General features: G+C 40.3%; 1 protein-coding gene across 9 annotated transcripts in view; it reads right to left on the bottom strand.

Moving 5' to 3' along the window:
* Window positions 1-70: 70 nt before the first annotated feature.
* plecb (plectin b) overlaps window positions 71-18,900 on the bottom strand; it is a 128,432-nt gene continuing 109,602 nt past the window's right edge. For 8 of the 9 annotated variants that reach the window (XM_041988555.1, XM_041988554.1, XM_041988558.1 and 5 more), the window contains 11 exons: window positions 18,379-18,536; window positions 17,735-17,913; window positions 17,512-17,650; window positions 16,689-17,045; window positions 16,512-16,595; window positions 16,320-16,424; window positions 15,350-15,448; window positions 10,374-13,727; window positions 1,243-8,318; window positions 926-1,042; window positions 71-759 (listed from right to left, as the gene is read on the bottom strand). In XM_041988555.1, coding sequence (XP_041844489.1) covers window positions 2,127-8,318; window positions 10,374-13,727; window positions 15,350-15,448; window positions 16,320-16,424; window positions 16,512-16,595; window positions 16,689-17,045; window positions 17,512-17,650; window positions 17,735-17,913; window positions 18,379-18,536 — 10,667 coding nt within the window. In that variant the 3' untranslated portion in view covers window positions 71-759; window positions 926-1,042; window positions 1,243-2,126. The remainder of the gene's footprint in view (window positions 760-925; window positions 1,043-1,242; window positions 8,319-10,373; window positions 13,728-15,349; window positions 15,449-16,319; window positions 16,425-16,511; window positions 16,596-16,688; window positions 17,046-17,511; window positions 17,651-17,734; window positions 17,914-18,378; window positions 18,537-18,900) is intronic. The other variant, XM_041988560.1, reaches the window with a different exon arrangement.

The raw sequence follows: 18,900 nt of genomic DNA on the forward strand, positions 1-18,900 counted from the left end.
AGCCAAAAATTTAATGTATGCACATTTATTCATATTAGTATCTGTAAAATGCATGCATGAATGACAAGACTGCCTGTTCAGAGCATATTTATTTACAACATAGTGTTATGTTCACATACAGCAGAATCCTCCCCCATTTAAAGTAACATTTGTCCCAAAAGCAAAACCAACCAATCCATGAAGCCAAAATGAAATGATCTTTATTTTACATGAATGACCCCCCCCCCCCCCCCCCCCCCCCCCCAATTTCATTTGAAAAGTTAGGAAAACATGCAAAACAAATTTATAATATAAAAAAAATGATGAAAACAACTTAAACAGAGATGCAGAACAGAAATGTCTGATATGAGAAAAAGCTAAATAAAACTGAGCTGTGCATTTGCACAGGAGTGCATTTGATATACTGCTAACATTCATGTAATCCAAATTATATTGAAGGCACTTTGATTGTCCTGAATTAAAAATCAGAGATAACAGAAAAATATACTCAGTGGGACAGCTAACTGAATACAAGCTGTTATTTTACTAAATGTCCCGATTTGAATGAAAGAATGTTATTGCATAGTTGTGTAAATTCAGTGTAAATATCAAGAAAATCTTAGCACATATATGTCACTGTTATCATTCAAATCATAAACACATGACAATATAATGAGTGAAGGGTGTTCCTATAAAGGCATCCCAAGATGAAGTTGACTCAGTCTCAGCTTTCCTCAAGTGTGATGAACAATGGATGAAAGCACATACTCAAAGGTAGATCTACAAACAAAAAAAAATGGAAATGAAATACAACTTAAACAGGAGTAACCGTGCAGCGAAGGAAATGAAAAATCAAGTGAAAATTGTAAAAACAAATAAAGATAAAATTGCTTCAGTTGTTGCTGAATGAACTAAAAATGTCCACTCAAACAGCTGTGCACTGTACCTGTGTTACTGCACAAGGACGACATGGACCTGCAAATCCATCCAATGTGGGGGGGTTGTTTGCTTCGGCCAACAGAGATCCTGTGCTCATATGTTGGAATCTGAGTAACTGATGCAGCTAGGAAAAAACAAGAGGATAAGGAAGAAAAACCAGAGGTAATGAGTTTTGAACAAATTATGTTTACTGGTGACATGACACCACAGTAACATGTGAGACGAGGCTTGAATCGAAACTAAGACGTGGTCAAAATCAACTGAGGAAAACAAACAAACAGGAAATGACAAAAGAGAAATCTAAAAACAATGATTTGAACTTACAAGAATGAAAACAACAGGCAGCAGGTCTGAGAAGGGGGGCAGGATCAAGTCTGACTTCATCTTGGGATGTGGCAGGAACACTTGAGTGATGGTGAATATGGGCAATCCAACATTTGGAGTGAATAATGAAGCAATAAATCTGTGCACTGAATGTAAATGCTTTTATGTGATGACAGACGTGAAAGTAGTTTTAGAAAAGTCTGCATATTTGTCATTTTGGCACTTCTTTTCAATTTTATGTTATTGTAGTGTTTCATTTTGTAGTGTTTTACTTGTGTAATTTGTGCTGCTATTTACTGGGTAAACACATCTTCTGTTCAAACTCTACAAACATTCAGAAGTTTTGAAGGCATCTATGTTTTAGTTAAAAACATTAGACTTATGTGGACATTCAGTATGTCATTACTACTGCTGTCAAAAAAGTTAGAAAATAGACAAATAATTTTCAAAAGAAACAAGAAATACAGGAAAATATATGTTTGAAATACAGAATATATTAGTTTTAAAAATCACTAGAATCCATCTTTTGAACAGGTGTAAAAATGACAAATTCTATTGTTGCTTAAAAACTGCAAAAATATCATGCTTTGCTTTGAAAAATATTAACCAACTTGATAATCTCTACTAGAGGAAATGAATATTTTCTATATTATTAATTCTTGCTTATGTCCTTATATATGAAGCTTGAGTTTACACTGATGCTATGTATATGTAAAATTAATCAATAGACTTGACAGATCTTGTTGTTGATGCATGTAATGAAGAATAAATAAATTATATTTCCTTTGTTACTTTAACTATTTTTTCCTGTTAGAAATGCAGCTGTAAAGTGCATTAGTATTGTTGGTTCTTAAGCACTAGTTATTAAGAACTGAGCTAGCTAATCAGAATCTGCGGGTGTGGGTAGATGAGGATGTGAAGGAGGATGTTGAGAAGTTCACACTAAAGCCAGCATCAAAGCTGCCCCTCCGGGAGCCTGATCGGGATCCGGTTCTTGAGCCAGTTCGAGAACCATATGCAGATCCAGAACCACTGGCATTGTAGGGGCTGTAAAGGCCTTTGCTAGATTGTGAAGAGGCCTCCAGAAGCCTCAGGCTAGATCCTTCTTCAACCATGCATCTGTCCATGGCATCTTTGAAGGAGATTTTCAGTTTGGTTTTTGGACATGTTAGATATTTTGAATAGGCACTGACATCTCTCAATTTCTGGGCAGTGCGAGCATCAATTGTTCCTTTCCTAATAGATTCATCTATGGACACTCTGCCCTCGACTTCAGGCTCAATAAGTCCACCGGTCAGATACTGGACCTCAAGGAAACGCTGGCCAGCCTCATAATACAGCCAGCCCTTCTTTAGAGCCTGGGAGGCAGACATCTTTACTTTAGTTCTGGGGTCTTCAAATCCATTGAAGGCTTTTTGTGCCAGGTTGAGGCGATCAACCATGACTTTATCCACCAAGCCTTTCTCTGTGGCTTCAGTGACTGAGAATCTTTCTCCACTTGTGGGGTCAATTATTCCTCCTGTGCAGGCTTGGGCCTCCAGCAGTCTTTGTCCTGTGATGTTGTCCACCAGGTTTCTGTGCATTGCTTCAGTGATAGACACTTTCTCCAATGTGTCTGTGTCCAATATTCCTGCTATAGGTCCTGTCTCCTCTGTTGGGTCATTCCACATGACTGCAGGTGGTTTAACAGATGGAATGGGGCTCATGGAAGAGGAGTAAGTGGAACCGGTGGTGGAACCAAATGAAGATGTTCGTGAACGGAAGCCTCCCATGCTTCCAGAAAGCATGTCAGCAAATTCTGTGATAGACAGATTTCCGGCTCTGTATGTATCAAGAGCATTGTTGTCAATAAGTCCACGTGAGATAGCATCATCGATGTCATACTGTCTGCCTGACCTCCTGTCAATGATGATGGATTTTACAGTGCCATCAGAGGAGGTCATTGTGATCTCCTCCCATTCACACTCCTGCTCAGCAAGCTCCAGGTAGGTTTGGTGGTCAATGAGTCCTTTCCTGTAGGCCTCGTATACAGTCATTTCTTTGCCTGTCTCTGGGTCTACAATGACAACTCTGCGTTTACGAACTGAGGATTTAGAGGAAGTCTTCCTTTCCCGCTTCTTTTCTTTCAGTAGGAGGAGCACCAGACCAGTGTCAGGATCAGTGATACACTTCTCCATCAGCTGGAGGTAGGTTAGGTTTTCTTCAGTATTAGGATCAAAGAATCCTTTGGTGTCATCAGATGGATCTGTCAGGATCTCATTCATTTCTTCGTCAAAGAAGCCACGATTGTAGGCCACTTCGACTGGCACACGGTGACTTTCCTCTGGGTCAATAATTCCACCTGTGGCAATTTGGGCTTCCAGGAGACGAATACCATGATCTTTCAGGATGAGGCCCTTTTTCATGGCCTGGAACAGGGAGATTGTTTTGCCTGAATAAGGATCTCTATATCCAGTCACTGCACGCTCAGCAGATAGCAACTTGTCTTTAAATTCTGGACCTACGATTCCCATTTTTACTGCTTCACTGACAGTCAGTTTTAGGTTCTTGATTGGATCAATGACATATCCTGTGGCTGCCTGGGCCTCAAGGAGTTCAAATGCAGTACCTGGCCTAATCATGTTCTTCTTCATGGCCTGGTATATTGATAGACGTTCTTTTGAGGACTCCAAAAATACACCAGCAATGCAGCCTGTGCCCTCAAGATACCTTGACAGTCTATTGCTAACCTCTTCCACTGAAAGAAGGCCTTCATTTAATTCAGTGACAGTCTGTTGGTCTATAATTTGGGAACGAACCAGCTCCTCCATTGTAATCTGTTTTCTCAGACCCTTGAATGTCAATCTCTTGTCTCCCAGAGAGAGTAGGCGCAATCCGCCCTCCAGCTTGCATCTCTTGAGAAGCTGTGCATATGACAGCTTCTCATCATTGACTGGGTCAATGAACCCCTTAACATTATCAGTCAGTCTCTCGTTGGTCTCTTTATTGATATAACCTCTTTGCAAAGCAATGTCTGCAGGCAGGTGGAACTGGAATTCTGGATCAATAATGCCACCAGTGGCAGTTTGTGCCTCCAACATTTTCAGGGCATAGTCCTCTGGAACAAGATCTTTTTTCATTGCCTGGAAAAGAGATATGATTTTCCCACTGTATGGATCTTTGTATCCAGTGACAGCTCTTTCAGCAGAAAGAAGTTTATCATGGATCTCAGGTCCAACAACACCCTTACGAACAGCCTCATCAACAGTAAGGGTCTCATTCTTCACTGGGTCAACAATGAATCCTGTTGCAGCCTGTGCTTCCAGGAGGCTGAGGCCTATTTCTGGTTTAAGGAAACCTCTTTTCATTGCTTGGTATATGCTTATCTTGGAGCTTGAGTCTGTTGTGACACCAGCAACGCAGCCTGTGCCATAGAGATACTGTTTCACACTGGTCAACTCCATTATGTCACGGATATTCCTCTTGCCCTGTTTGAGAAGGTTGTATGTCTCCAAGTCGATGATTCGGGCATTGTAAAGTTCCTCAATTGTTATCCTTCTCCTTATGGTCATATATGACAATGGACTATCATTCCTGATGATCTCTCTTTGTTCCATGATCTCAATAATAATGATGATCATCCTCTCCTTAGTGATTTTACCAGAGCGATATTCATCCATGAGTTTCTGTCTCTCCTGCTCTGGAAGCAAATTTGAATTCATGACATCCCAGAGACTCATTGGTTTATCAGCAAGGCCCTCAATTGGAATGTCAATTTGGGTGCTGGTCAGATCACTCTGGGTTTGTTCTTCTGTATAGAGGTACGTCTTCTCCACAACAGTTGGGGACTGAGGCTTGGAGAGGGGGAGGACATACAAGCCTGTGTCTGCATCTCTTTGGCATTTGTCTTTAAGCTGCTTATAGGTTATATTCTCATCAGTTGCTGGATCAGAGAAGGCCTTGTTATTATCTGATGGTTCAGATAGGGTTTCGGCAATTTCTTTACTGAAAATGTTCCTCTGATATGCAACATCCATTGGTACACGGTGGCTATTTACAGGGTCAATGATTCCTCCACTGACCATCTGTGCTTCCAGAAGTGGCATGGCATGTTCTTTCAAGATGAGATCTTTTTGCATTGCTTCAAAGAGGGAGATTGTCTTGCCTGTGAAAGGATCCTTATAGCCAGTGACAGCTTTTTCTGCAGAGAGGAGTTTCTCGTGAAGTTCTGGACCAACAAGACCTGATTTCACAGCTTCATCTACCGTAAGGTGTTGGTTACTCACTGGATCTACAATGAACCCAGTTGCAGCTTGAGCCTCAAGAAGTGAAAGGCCAGTGTTGTGTCTAAGGAGCTTTTTCTTCATTGCTTCATAAATGCTCATCTTCTCCTTTGTAGGTACCAGGTAAATGCCAGCAATGCTTTCAGTGCCCTGAAGGTATTTTCTAACACTGGGATTCTCATGGACTAGTTTGGGTGTTGTTTTGCCTTGTTGAAGATTTTCAAAGGTTATCTTGTCAAGGATTTTGGAGTCATACAGAGAGCCTGCTGCGACAGGAGCTCTTAGTCCTTTGAAGGAAGACTGTTCCCTTTTTTTGGCCTCTTTCTCATCTACAATTGTGATAATAATCTTAATTATCCTTTCAATTGTAATCTTTCCTGACCGATACTGTCTGAGCAGGTCAAGCCTCTGTTCCTCAGTGAGATATTCAGAGTTGATAATTTCCCAGAGGGTCATCTTCCTGCCCTTAAATGGTCCAGAATCAAGCTCCAGAGTTGCCTGAGTCATAGCCTCTTTCATCTGAGCTTCAGTGTACATTGTCTCCTCCTTGTCATTGATTGCTTCATTAGACAGAGGGAGAAGCTGGAGACCAGTTTTCTTGTCAGTTACACATCTCTTGAAAAGCTGTGAGTATGTGACACATTCTTTTGTGTTTGGATCAAAGAAACATTTAGTTTCATCAGTTGGGCTGCTCAGAGACTGTTTCATTTCATCATCAAAATAATTTCTCTTGCAAGCCACCTCATGAGAAATGTGATGACTCTTAACAGGATCAATGATACCTCCAGTGGTCATCTGGGCATCGAGCAATCGGATACCTTGCTCTTTGGGAATGAGATCTTTTTTCATTGCCTGGAAAAGAGATACAGTCTTTCCAGTGTAGGGATCCTTGTAACCCGTAACAGCTCTCTCTGCAGACAAGAGCTTTTCATGAAGCTCAGGACCAACAACACCTGCTTTCACAGCTTCATCAACAGTGTACATCTGCTTGTGAACAGGGTCAATCACATACCCACTGCCTGCTTGGGCTTCGAGCATATTCAATGCAAGCCCAGCCCTCATCATGTTCTTCTTCATAGCTTGATAAAAGGACATTGTCTCCTTAGATGAATCAATGATTACACCTGCAATGCAGTTTGTACCCTTCAGTGCTTTGTGAACTGGCTCCATTTCAGAGACCTCTTTGGTTGTAATATTTCCTTTGTGCAACTTGTTGTACAGATCTTTATCAATGATTTTGGATTCCAGGAGCTCACTGGCAGGGACAGGTGCCCTCAGACCATCAAAGGTAATTTCATTCTTCTTTTCTTTTTCCTCGGCCACAGTAATCACAATCTTAATGATCTTTTCAATTGTAATTTTGCCAGTTTTGTACTGACGAAGAAGGTCCTTCTTCTGATCTTCAGTGAAGTACTCAGAGTTGATTATTTCCCAAATGGTGACAGTTTTTCCCTTGAATCTTCCAAATGGCACAGACACAGTTGTTTTACTGAATACATCTTTGGTCTCCTCTTCTGTGTAAATACTGGAGCATTGAGCAGCTTTGTCTGTGATTGGCAGGAGTAACAGACCAGTCTCTGGGTCAGAGTGGCATCTTGCTATCAGCTCAGAATAAGTCAAAGGTTCCTGAGTGCTGGGGTCAAAGTATCCCTTAGAATCATCTGAAGGTTTCTGAATAATTGTATTCATTTCTGGATCATACTGTCCTTGCTTATAGGCTATTTCATTGGGTACACGGTGACTGTTGATGGGGTCAATAATGCCACCAGTAGCAATCTGAGCCTCAAGGACTCTGATGGCATGATCGTGTTCTAACAGCCCCTTTTTCATGGCTTCAAAAACGGAGATCTTTCCACCAGTGTATGGATCCTTGTAGCCAACAACAGCCCTCTCAGCTGAAAGCATTTTATTGTGTAGTTCAGGTCCAATCAAGCCTTCCTTGACAGCCTCATTAACAGGAAGTTTCTGATTCTTGATGGGGTCCAACATGTAACCAGTGGCTGCTTGTGCTTCAAGGAGGATCATGGCTGTGCCAGGAGTAATCTTCTTTTCTTTTGATGCTTGATAGATTGACATCTTTTGATTACTTGGTGTCAAGACACCAGCAATGGCATTCTTTCCTTTGAGAATTCTTTTTATATTATCAGTTTCACCAAGCTCACGAACAGTGATTTTGCCATTTTTCAGCTGTTCAAACTCCTTCTTGGGTAAAAGGCCTAAGTCATGAAGTCTGCTTGCAGGTACCTTTTCGCGGATGCCATCAAAAGCTAATGGATCTGGTCTCTTGTCTACCCCATCCACCATGTCACCTGCACTTTGACCATTGTAAACATTCTTTGTTGTCCCAACTATTGTTACATGGATGCTCTCTTTGTCTGGGACTTTATCAGTTTGAATGTCAATTTCTCTTGTGTGCTGGTCTTTCTGGGCTTCTTCGAGTTGCTGTAGTTTGTCACGTAACTTCTGGTTCTCCTCTGCAAGAATTTTTTCCTGTTCTAGTCTCTTCTTTTCTAATTCTTGCATTTGTTTTTGCTTGTTAAGCATTTCTTGTTCTGCTTCTTTTTGTTTACTAAGAGCCGCATCCATGGTAGCCTTAAGTTTCTTCTTCTCCTCCTCCATCTGCTGTCTTTGGCGGTCCTGTTCATCTTTGAGAGCCTTTGCTTTTTTGACTTCCTCTTCAAACTGGCTCTCCAGCCTCTTTTTCTCATCTTCAATTAGCTTCTCTTTCTTTAACAGCATCTCCTTCTCTGTCAGGAATGTCTGTTGAAGCACTGTCTTTTCATGCTCCATTTGTTTCTGCTGTGCATCAGCCATCTGACAAAAAGAAAAGAAAATATTAGTTACGATAGGTTTATAGCTGGAACACTTTAAAACTTTTTGTTTTTGTTATTTCGGTTATTCAATATAAAATTAAAATAATTTATACAATGCACTCTGCTTATGCATATAGGGGTACAATAACAACTAAACTAACATTTACCATATCTGAACTGTTTTTTCCTCAGGTAATTATGATCTTACTGGTATTTTCAGATCGATTGGAACTAACTGAAGAGTTCTTTCATTTGAGATCTGGGGAAACTAAAAGTGGAAGTCTCTGTGGACTGAAACAGAGTGGTGCTTGAAACTTTCTGAATCCTTTAAAATTTTCTATGTATTTCTACATACAAAATGTGTAAAACATCACCATTTTTTCACACAAGTCCTAAAATTATGCAGAGAAAATAAAACAAGACAAAAATATATAATCATATTTATACATTAAGGAAATAGACCAATATACATTTCAGTGATTGGTAAAAGTATTTGAATCTGAATTAAAAGTAGTCATTTTTAAGGCTAAATGGTAAGTGGGGTGTTTCATTTGGGTGAGACCCTCTTTTCTTGTGAAGAATATGCATCTATCACAATCTGAACTGAAGTCAATGGAAGCTGATGAACAGTAGTAGTAGTAGTTTTCCAGGTATAAGGAATCTAGGGTGTTACTTAAGTAACTAAGGGCCTGTCTTTCAATAACTGATATTAATGTTCATAAGTCCATTTACGTAGATGTCTGTGGACCACCCAGAAGCTTGCTGTAATTTTCATTTTATGGATGGATAAGAAAAACAGAATTCTTTAAAAGCTGCTATTCAGCATAAGAACCTTATTCCATCTATGAAACATGGTGGTAGTATCATGATTTGGGCCTGTACACCTTAAATGGGCCAGGATGGTTTATCATCATCCATGATAAACAATCTATTCTAAATGGAAGAATATATTTTGAAAAATACTAATAAATTCTTAAGGAAATATCAGGACCACTGTCTATAAATTGAACCTCATGAGACAGTGGGCCACATCTATAAACAAAACAATGTTTAAGTCAAAGGAATGGGTTAAAATTCCTCAAAGCTGATTCACGACTGATTAGCAATTACCTAAAGATGTTTCTGCAGTTATTGCTGAAAAAAAAGTTCACACAACATACTTAAAAGCACAACATAATTATGCCTCTCACTGATATGCAATATTGGCTTATTTTCCTCAATATACTAGTAGCATATGTAATATTTTAGTCTTGTAAAACTGGTGATGGTAGCTTTGTAATACATAAATACATAAGAAAATTTAAAGGGTTCTTAAACACTTCAAGCACTCTTGTAGGGCCCAGAACAAATGAAAGTCATGCTCATTTAATTTGAAGTGATACAATCAGTAAGTCACAGGAAAAGTCTGCATTTTCTGCATAAACAACAAAATCAGACTATAGCTTACATTTGTTTAGACACTTCAGTGAAGCATTTTGTATTCAGTTGAGTCCTAACTATTGGATATCGTTAACTTTTAATTCCTTTATTTTTTGGGTTAAATATACTCCAGTGGGTGTATTCAGAAAATAATTTAGAAAAGCAAACCTAATTCACATGGACTGTACAAACTAAGTGAAACTTCACCATCTTTTTTTGTGTTTTTTTTAACTATGTCTGTTTATAATAACAATGACAATGCTCATAATTCAAAACAACATGGATTGTCGATATGAGATTGATTTAAAAAAAATATATATTTATATACATTCAAAAACTTTGCACTTTCCCACTGAGGGATGATGTTTGAGTGAGTTTTGGATTGAAAGCAATATGTTGCATGTCTTTAAATGACGAAACATTCCAGGACACAGGGATGCATTCAGGAAATGATTTGCATGAGCACAGTGCACTGTAAAAAAAAATCAAATTATAGACATGTTCAAAATCAAGAATACAGATTTGTGGTTAGTGTGATCAGAGAGGAATATAGAAAATTTAAAGAAGGAGGTGAGTTAGTCTTTTGACAGTTAACAATGACATAAGCTGCTCTGCTATGCCATTTTTGACACAATACCTCTTTAGACTTATTTTGACGTTCTTCAGCCTCCTTTTTCAGTCTAGCCTTCTCGTTCTCTAGGTCTGCGATAGCTTTGCGAAAATCATCAGCCTCTTTGCTGGTATTTAGTCTCTCGTATTCCAGTCTTTCAACTGCCGTCATTTTTTCTTTGGTGGCAATTTCAGTCTCATGAAGGCGAGTAGCAATTGTATCTGCCTGTTTCTTGAATTTTTTAGCCTCTTCTTCAGCTTTGGCCTGTGCTTCACTGAGCTGAGAAACCTGAAGTTTAAGTCTTTCTGCTTCAGCGATGATCTCCAACTGCCTTTTTCTCTCTGCTTCAAGTGAGCGCTGGTATTCCTCTGTTTCTTCCTCTAGACGCTGCTGCATTAGTTGTTTGTCCTCCAGAAGCTTTTGGGCCTGTTCCTGAGCTAAGTCTTTCTGCTTTTGGAGCATCTCTGCTTCAGCTTTGAGTCTAGATGCTTCTTGTATGGCCTGCATTTTCTCTTTGAGCATTTTTTCTGCAAGAGCTCGTTGCTGATTAAGGTCTTCCTCTGCGATCTGCCTCAAGCGGGCAGCTTCCTGGGCCTCGACACTGAGCCTTGCAGCATCCTCTGCAAGCTTTTTCATATTTTCAGCCTCCTCGGCAAGGAATTTTTGAGTGTTATCTTTGTCTTTTTTGATGAGACGTTGGTTTTCCTCCTCAATTCTGGTTTTAAGTTTGAGTAGTTCCTCCATTTGAACCTTAACCTTGAAAAGCTCCTCCTCCACCTGGCCCCTCTGTTTAACAGCATCATCAACCTCATCTTTCAGGCGCTGCAGCTCTTCATCGAGGACAGACTTCTGTTTGTCTGTTTCGTCAAGCTTAAGCTTAACCTTTGTGAGCTCTTGCTCCACCTGGAACTTTTGTTTTAATGTTTGCTCGGCTAGTTTTTTGTGCTTTGCCATTTCATCATCAGCTTGTTGTTTCTGCTTGAGTGCGGCAGCTTCCGTTTGTGCTCGCTTTGCAGCTTCAAACTCAGCTTCCTTCCTCAACCTCTCAGCATCTTCCTGAGCTTTGGCTTGGTTTGCAGCTTCTTGTTCTGCAGCAGCTTTTTGTCGTTCTGCATCTTCTGCTTGTTGACGGAGGAGAGCTGCCTCCCTTTCTGCCTTCTCCTTGGCAGCCTCTGCCTCTTTAGCAAGCTTCTTGGCTTTCTCATACTCTTCCTTAAGGTTCTTTTGCATGAGACTATCCTCCTTTTGTTGTGCAAGAACACTTTGCACCTGGTGCTCAGCTGCACTGCATTTCATAGCCGCTTGCTGGGCTGCAACAATTTGTTTTTCTGCCTCTTTGTCAGCCTCATCTTTTTGCATTCTGGCTTCCTCTGCTCTCTTTTTTAGACGTTCAAGCTCTTCTTGGGCTGCCTTACGTTGTCTGGCTGCCTCTTCTTCAGCAGCAGCAATCTTTTTGACCTTTTCCTCTGCCTCTCTCCTCCTGTTCTCCTCCTCGAGGGCAAGCTTCCTCAGTTTCTCTGCTTCTTCCTCTGCTCTGAGCTTGCTTTGTTGAGTTTCCTCTGCTATGTTTTTAAGCTTATTCAGTTCTAGCTCCAGATCAAGTTTTCCAGATGAAGCCTTTTCAAAGTTTAGCTTAAGGATTCGGATTTCTTCTTCAACAGCCCGTCTCTGTTTTAGTGTGTCATCCACTAATGCTCTTTGTCTTTCCATTTCAGCCTCAGAAGACTTTTTCAGTTGGATTATCTTTTCCTCAATTTCTTGCTTGTGCTGGTTGGCCTGGTCCTCAAGAGCTTTTCTCTGGTAAGCCTCATCCTCAGCTTGTCGTCGGAGCCGCTCGTTCTCTGCCTCCTTTTCTTTCAGGGCAATTTCAGCCTCTGTTTTTAATCTTGTGGCTTCACTGATAGCAGCAAGTTTCTCTTTGAGAATCCTCTCAGCCTCGGCTCTCTGACGAGCTGCTTCATCCTCTGCTATTTGCCGCTGATGCTTGGCCTCTTCTGCAATGGCTCTAAGCTTGCTTGCCTCTTCAGCCAGGTCCCTCATCTTGATGGCTTCTGCTTCAAGAAGTTGTTTGCTCTTCTCTGTATTGGACATGGACTCCTTTTCTGCCTTAGACTTCATCTGGATTAATAAATCCATTTCACTCCTAACTGTGGCCAATTCATCTTCCAGCTGTTTCCTTTGCTGCTGAGCTGCAGCAACTTCATTCTTCAGGCGATAAAGTTCATCCTCGAGGAGAGATCTCTGTTGCTCGGCATTGTCAAAGTCTGCTCTGAGTCGGATGAGCTCTTGTTCTGCAGTGAGCTTCTGCTGAGCTGTGCTCTCAGCTACCTTCCTCTGCCTCTCGAGCTCCTTCTCGGCCATATCTTTCTGCTTCAGCGCCGAATCTTCAGCTTTGGCTCTCTTCTTAGCCTCACGCTCTGCCTCCTCCTTTTGTTTCTCAGCTTCCTCTTGAGCAAGGCTCTTTTTGTGAGCTTCTTCTTCGGCTTGAAGTCTTAGACGAAGGGCTTCATTAGCTTTCTGCCTCCATTTTTCAAGCTCTCTTTCAGCCTCTTCTCTGGCATTTTCAGCATCCTCTTGTTGTTTTTTGAGACGGGCTGCTTCTTGTTGCAGCTGAAGGACAGCACCATGCTCTTGCTTGAGTGATTCCTCCAACTTGGAGGTCTTTTCTACAAAAGAAATGTGTTTGCTCTGGAGCTCAGCAGCGGCAGTCTTCTGTGCTGCCACATGAGCCACCTTAATTTGTCTTTCCTTTTCAATCTCTGCTTGTTTGACCTGCCTCTCAGCCTCTTCGGCCTGCCTTTGGAGGTTTTCAAGGTCTTCAAGAGCTTTTTGTTTTTGCCGAGCAGCTTCTTTCTCTGCCTCTGATTTGCGCTTGAGTTCCTCCTCTGCCAGGCGCTTTTTCTGTGTTTCTTCATTAACTTGTTTACGGAGCTTCTCAGCCTCTTCTTGAGCAACTTTTCGAAGCTTTTCTGCTTCAGCTGCTCTGTCGCGAAGCTGTTGAAGCTCAGATTCTGCAGTAGACTTTTGTTTTACAGTCATCTCAAGTTGGATCCTGATGAGCCGGATTTCCTCCTCAATCTTGGATCGGCTTCTTAGTGCTTCTTCCACTTGATGGCTTTTGTCTTTGATCTGCTGCTCTGAGAGGTTTTTGAGCTCATGCAGCTCCAGCTGGATGTTGTGCTTTTGCTTCTCTGCGTCTACAGCAGCTGTTTCTCTCTTGCTCACTTCTTCCTGCATTCTGAGCTTCAGCTCTTGAGCTTCTTTCTCAGCTTTAGCAATGGCCTTTGCGTGAGCTTCAGCTAACTGCTTCTGTTTGTCTAACTCAGCCTGCATCTCCGCCATCTTTTTCTGCTCTTCCGCTTTGAGTTTCTGTGCAGCTTTCTGTATTAGTGGAGGCAAATGTAAAGAAAGGATTATAATCAAGCATGACAGGTTAAAGGTAATAGTTTACATCAACCAGCTCTAAACAGTGTGAATTTGTTATTACTTTTGTGATCATGCCCAAAACACACTTGTTTAAGAGCAAGTTAATGTAATGCATTACCTCTGCAATGTTATGGTTTAAATTAGCTCAAAGAAGAGATCAATCACTAGATGCAAATTAGGTGCACAATCATTCACGTGATGTTAAATTCACAATGCAATCAAACAAAAACATGACAAGGAGGTTAAGAAAAAATGGAAGATGCTGATTTGTCAATTAATGTATGGAAACAAAATATCAATTCACATCACAGCAAGAAAATCATGGCATGCAACTGTAGCTGTAGCACTAACTTTGTAAAGCTGAGCTACGCTTCTTTTTTAAAAGCATCTTTTGTGCCCCATTATTCTGTTTGCAAAGTGTTGGATCTATAAATACTTATGTGTTAAGTCAGAGTACTGTTCACACCATTCTCTCAGACTGGTTTTTATCTCGTCCCATGCACTGGGGGTTCTTTAAATCACCGTTTGTGAATAAATAGAGAGAAGGGAAGGCCATGTCAAAGATGAGAAGTTCAAATGGAGTCATTTTTGAAAGCAAGAATAGGAAGCACTTTGAATTCTATTAAATACTGTCAGTAAAGATGTCAGCGTGGTATTTCTACAGGAGACTTTAATGAAAACTGAAAATAAATATGCAATGGAAAGTCAAAATGCAGTTTGAGAGAAACACAGATGTTGGGCTGACAGGAAACAGGTATTGCACAGTAAGTAGGTACCTGAAACACTGAATAATTTACCTTTTTAATGCTCAAACAAGTTGCAAAGCACGGGCAAGCAGTTAAAAAGAAGCAAGGACACAAACAAAACATCAGGTTAGGAAAGAATGTAAAATCTTTAAATTTGTGTTACGTTAGATAAAAAAAGAGAACTGAAGACCATGATAACCAAAGTGAACCACTGAGTAATAACTTTTAAATTTAACCTCAGGGGAAAAAAGTGGCCAGTGGGATAAGGGAGCAAAAGAAAGCTGAGAGAAGTGAAAGAAAGAACCCCTTATTCTCAGTCTACAACAGCACAACACACTGAATGGATGGAAATGTAATAATTAATGTGTATGAACACACAAATCTGATCATTCAAGTTTTAGCCACTGAGTTATTGCCTCTGTAAAGCCTTTAAGTGAATAATACATGTTGATGCACTTTTCATATGAAGATAAGTCTAAATAAATCAATAAACTGTATTTTTTAATTATTACTTTGAGTTGGTTCCTATTTAAGCACACTGAAAATAAGAAAATGATCCCTACTGGAAGCTTAAAAACTTCTTTCTTCAGCTAATAGTCAGCTACAGCATGCCTATGTTTCATGCATAGCCAGGGCAAAGGAACTATTTGTCACCCGTACATTAAATATAACGTGTATGAGAGACACAAGTGCTTGTATGCGTGCATGCATGCATTGTGGTGACCAGTGGAAAATATGTGGTTTGTTTGTTGGTTGTAGGTTGGTTGGTTTGTTGATAAGGTTAATGTTAGAATTTTCACTGTTTGGGACCCTCAGACAGTTTTCACGCACCTCCTCGTCCTCCAAGTGTTGCTGCCTGTCGGTGATAAACTTGATGTACTGACTTGTCAGAGTCATCAGTTCACTGTACCGGGTCCTCAGTGTTACATACTAATGCAGGTAGAAACAAACATTTACAAACAGGTCAACTTAAGGTACATGGAACATGGGCTACACTTATTTAGTACAACAACAAAATACAGCACCCCCTACTCATGTATGTGCTCTATATATATCAGGGGTGTAAATACAAGTTTGGTTATGATACAATATTATATTGAATTATTGATGTTTGCCAATTTTACAGAGTCTGCCATTATACTATTTTAATTCACTTCAGAAGTCAGGGATCACTACATGTGCTGACTTCCATACACATATAAATTAATCTTTTTAATCTCTGAGCTCAGTCTTATGCTTAAATAAAAAAAATCTGTTCTTGTTACAGAATAGACTATGAAGTACCACATTTTGTATATCAAGTTTTAATATTTCCACATAATGGAAATGAAAACTTAAGTACATTTCTATACATCACAGCAAGATATAGTGTAAGTTTTACTCCTATGTCACGTCTCAAGTGTTAATGGAACTGGTATAATAGCTGGGGTAGCACACTCTGGCTTCATCATAGTTACACACCACACTGTTGGATGTCAGCATTTTCTAAAAACAAGAATAAGTCATTTTTGGTGATAAAACAAATGTGAAAAATTCTACATCTTCTTTCTTGAGCACATTGTACAAAAATGACTATTTTATCAATTATCACTGTTTTCACTGTACTGTTACACCCCTGCTATATACTGTCCTTTTCCCCAACAGTCACACACCAGTGAGCATGTCAAGGGCAATGTGGAGGGGCTGGAGACTGTTCCACCAATCCTCCGACTGGTAAACGACCTCTCCAGCCCCTCCCTGCCTCCTGTAATTCCTTCACAGTGATAATAATATTCACTTATTGTAAACTATTGTAACGCACCTCTTGAATGATGTTGTCAGAAGCAGAATCCAGCTTGGTTTTCTTCAGGGGAGAAGCAAGAGGTTCCACTTGAGCTTTGTAGGCAACCAGCTGGAGTTCGTAGTCCTATTTGTACAAAGAAGATTAGTTATTCTACAATTATTTTACAGGACATACAAAATGCATGAAAATGTTTTTTTGTTTAAGTCTTACCTTGATAGAATCAATATACGCTTTGGCATACTTTTGACACTCATCAACTTTGTCTTTGTTCTGTTCAATCTCCTCCAGGAGTTTCTGTTTTGAAAAAGTAAAAAAAAAAAAAAAAATAAGATATAGATATATACAATAAGATAGAAAATAAGATGTGGTAATGTAATTAGCACACACCTTCTCCTGGGCAAGCTGATCTTTCAGAGTTTTGCTGTCAGTAATAGGCACTGCCTGGATCTTCTCCTGCCTTTGCTTGGCGTCACTAATCCAACGGATTAGCCAATCATAGCTCTCACGGTAGTAACCAAGCTGCCGACCAAGTTGCTCCAGCTCTCTCTGGCGGAGGTCGATCTGGGTGAACACTGCCTTCCAGCGGTCCTGGAGACTAGACATCAGCTGGCGGTAGTGGTCCAGTTCAGCATCACGCTCGCTGTGCACACGGGACATCTTTTCACTCACAGCAGAGGCTTTCTTTAGCTCCTCCTCCAGGGAGTCAAACACAGGCTGTTCACCTTCAGCTTCAGCTCGCATTTTCTGGAGTTGTCATACAAAAAAAAAGTCCATCAACTGTGAGCACGTGTTAGCATTTATAAGCATGAGGCTAAACAAATGTGAAAATATTAATAAGAATGGATAAGATTTATATTGCGCTTTACTGATGACCGTGCTCAAAGTGTTTACACTGGATCCATTATTCACCCACTCCTCACTCATACTCTGTGATGGAGATCCACATGTGTGGCCACAGCTGCCCTGGGACACACTGACGGAAACGTGGCAGGCAGTGTGCACTAACAGCCTCTCCAACCAGCACCGAAACATTCACACACATTCATACACCAGTGATGCCGACAATGGAGGCAAGGAGGGGGAAGTTTCTTGTCCAAGGGCACAAATTTCTGACTGGTACTGTACACTTCATGTAATGCAGACTGACTTCATGAACAATATCTTAAGATTCATTTTATTAAAACAATGTAAAATTAATTTATTTTATTACCTTCAGCTTAGTTCTGTAAGTTTCTACTTCCTTGATATCACTGGGGACGGTGTGAACCTCACGCAGACAATCCTCATACTGCTTTAGGACTCCCTCAGCCCCCTGTGTGTTACGGATGACCATCTCCACAGTCTTCAGCCTGGGACAAGAAGCATAAATAAATTAATGAAAACAAAGGGCTTTTGGAAACTTTTTTGTTCAGTGGACGTGATTGGGGACTTACTTCTCCAGATAAACAGAGGACAGCATGTGGACATGGTCCATCTTCTGCACAGTGAGTTCAAGCTCTGACCGCAGCACAGGAGTTGAGGCAGACTGTTGAGGGGAAGCTAAGAGCGGTTGCGTCTTCACAGTTACCTTATCAAGGTCCATCTTAAGGCTGTCAAGCTCTCCCTGGACTTTCTGTGGAACAAAAAAGATTAAAGTTACTAACATGAAACAGGATAAAAGGAAATTAAATTTAAACCAGACTACAAAGTAGAGGATATTTACCAGAAAATAACTGTGAGGATGTTGTAAAATAAATCTGTGCTGGGACTCTGTGCTCTGGATAAGCCACAAGCTCAGTTTTATTTTCAATGTTTTCACATGAGTATAAAACAGCGCTTCTGCAGCAAGTATCCCTGTAATCCCTGTAATCTCATACTACATCTAAATTTTAACATTATAACAGTTTGATTCTGTAACTTTCTGTACTGGAGTTATTTTTTCCTTTTCTCTACACTTTGCAGGGAAGGACATTCAGTTACAGACAGTGCTGCTTTTCATCCCTAATCAGTTACATAATTAGTCAACTATTTCCCCAGCATATATTTGGTTGTTTGTTTCAACATACTCAACAAATTTGCTGTAATTTAAGTTTAGTACCTTCTGCTGTGTTGTTTTCTGAGCGCATTCTTTCAGAGGCTCTTTTTCCACTGGTTTGCGGATGCGACTCACAGTCTGAGCCTCACAGTCCTCTATACGCAGACGCAGGTCCTTGACCTCAGAGATGTAGTTCTTACACAGAGTCTCATCCTGCTGACCTGCATGACAGCATTTGTGTTAAATCAAAACAGCAGGAATTAAGACAATTAATTTGGCTTAGAAGTAAAGAGAAAAGATTATAAGTTCAGTTAACATAGGTTTGTTTTTATTGTATGAAGCAGTATGACATTTCATTTCATGAACAGATATTGTTATTTAACTTGGGTATGTTTGAGTCATTTTTCACATTCTCAAACCATGACTCGACTGCAGTGCATTTAAAAGGCCGTCCATGCAGTTCTTCATATTTCTGGTCTAAAACACACAACTGTTGTAAATTGTAATGTAAATTACTGCTATTTCGCACACATTTAGCATGTTTAAAAACTATGTATGGCTGCTTGACAGAAAACATAATATATA

The sequence above is a fragment of the Melanotaenia boesemani genome, chromosome 6 (genome assembly GCF_017639745.1).
Source record: "Melanotaenia boesemani isolate fMelBoe1 chromosome 6, fMelBoe1.pri, whole genome shotgun sequence".
Taxonomy (NCBI): domain Eukaryota; kingdom Metazoa; phylum Chordata; class Actinopteri; order Atheriniformes; family Melanotaeniidae; genus Melanotaenia; species Melanotaenia boesemani.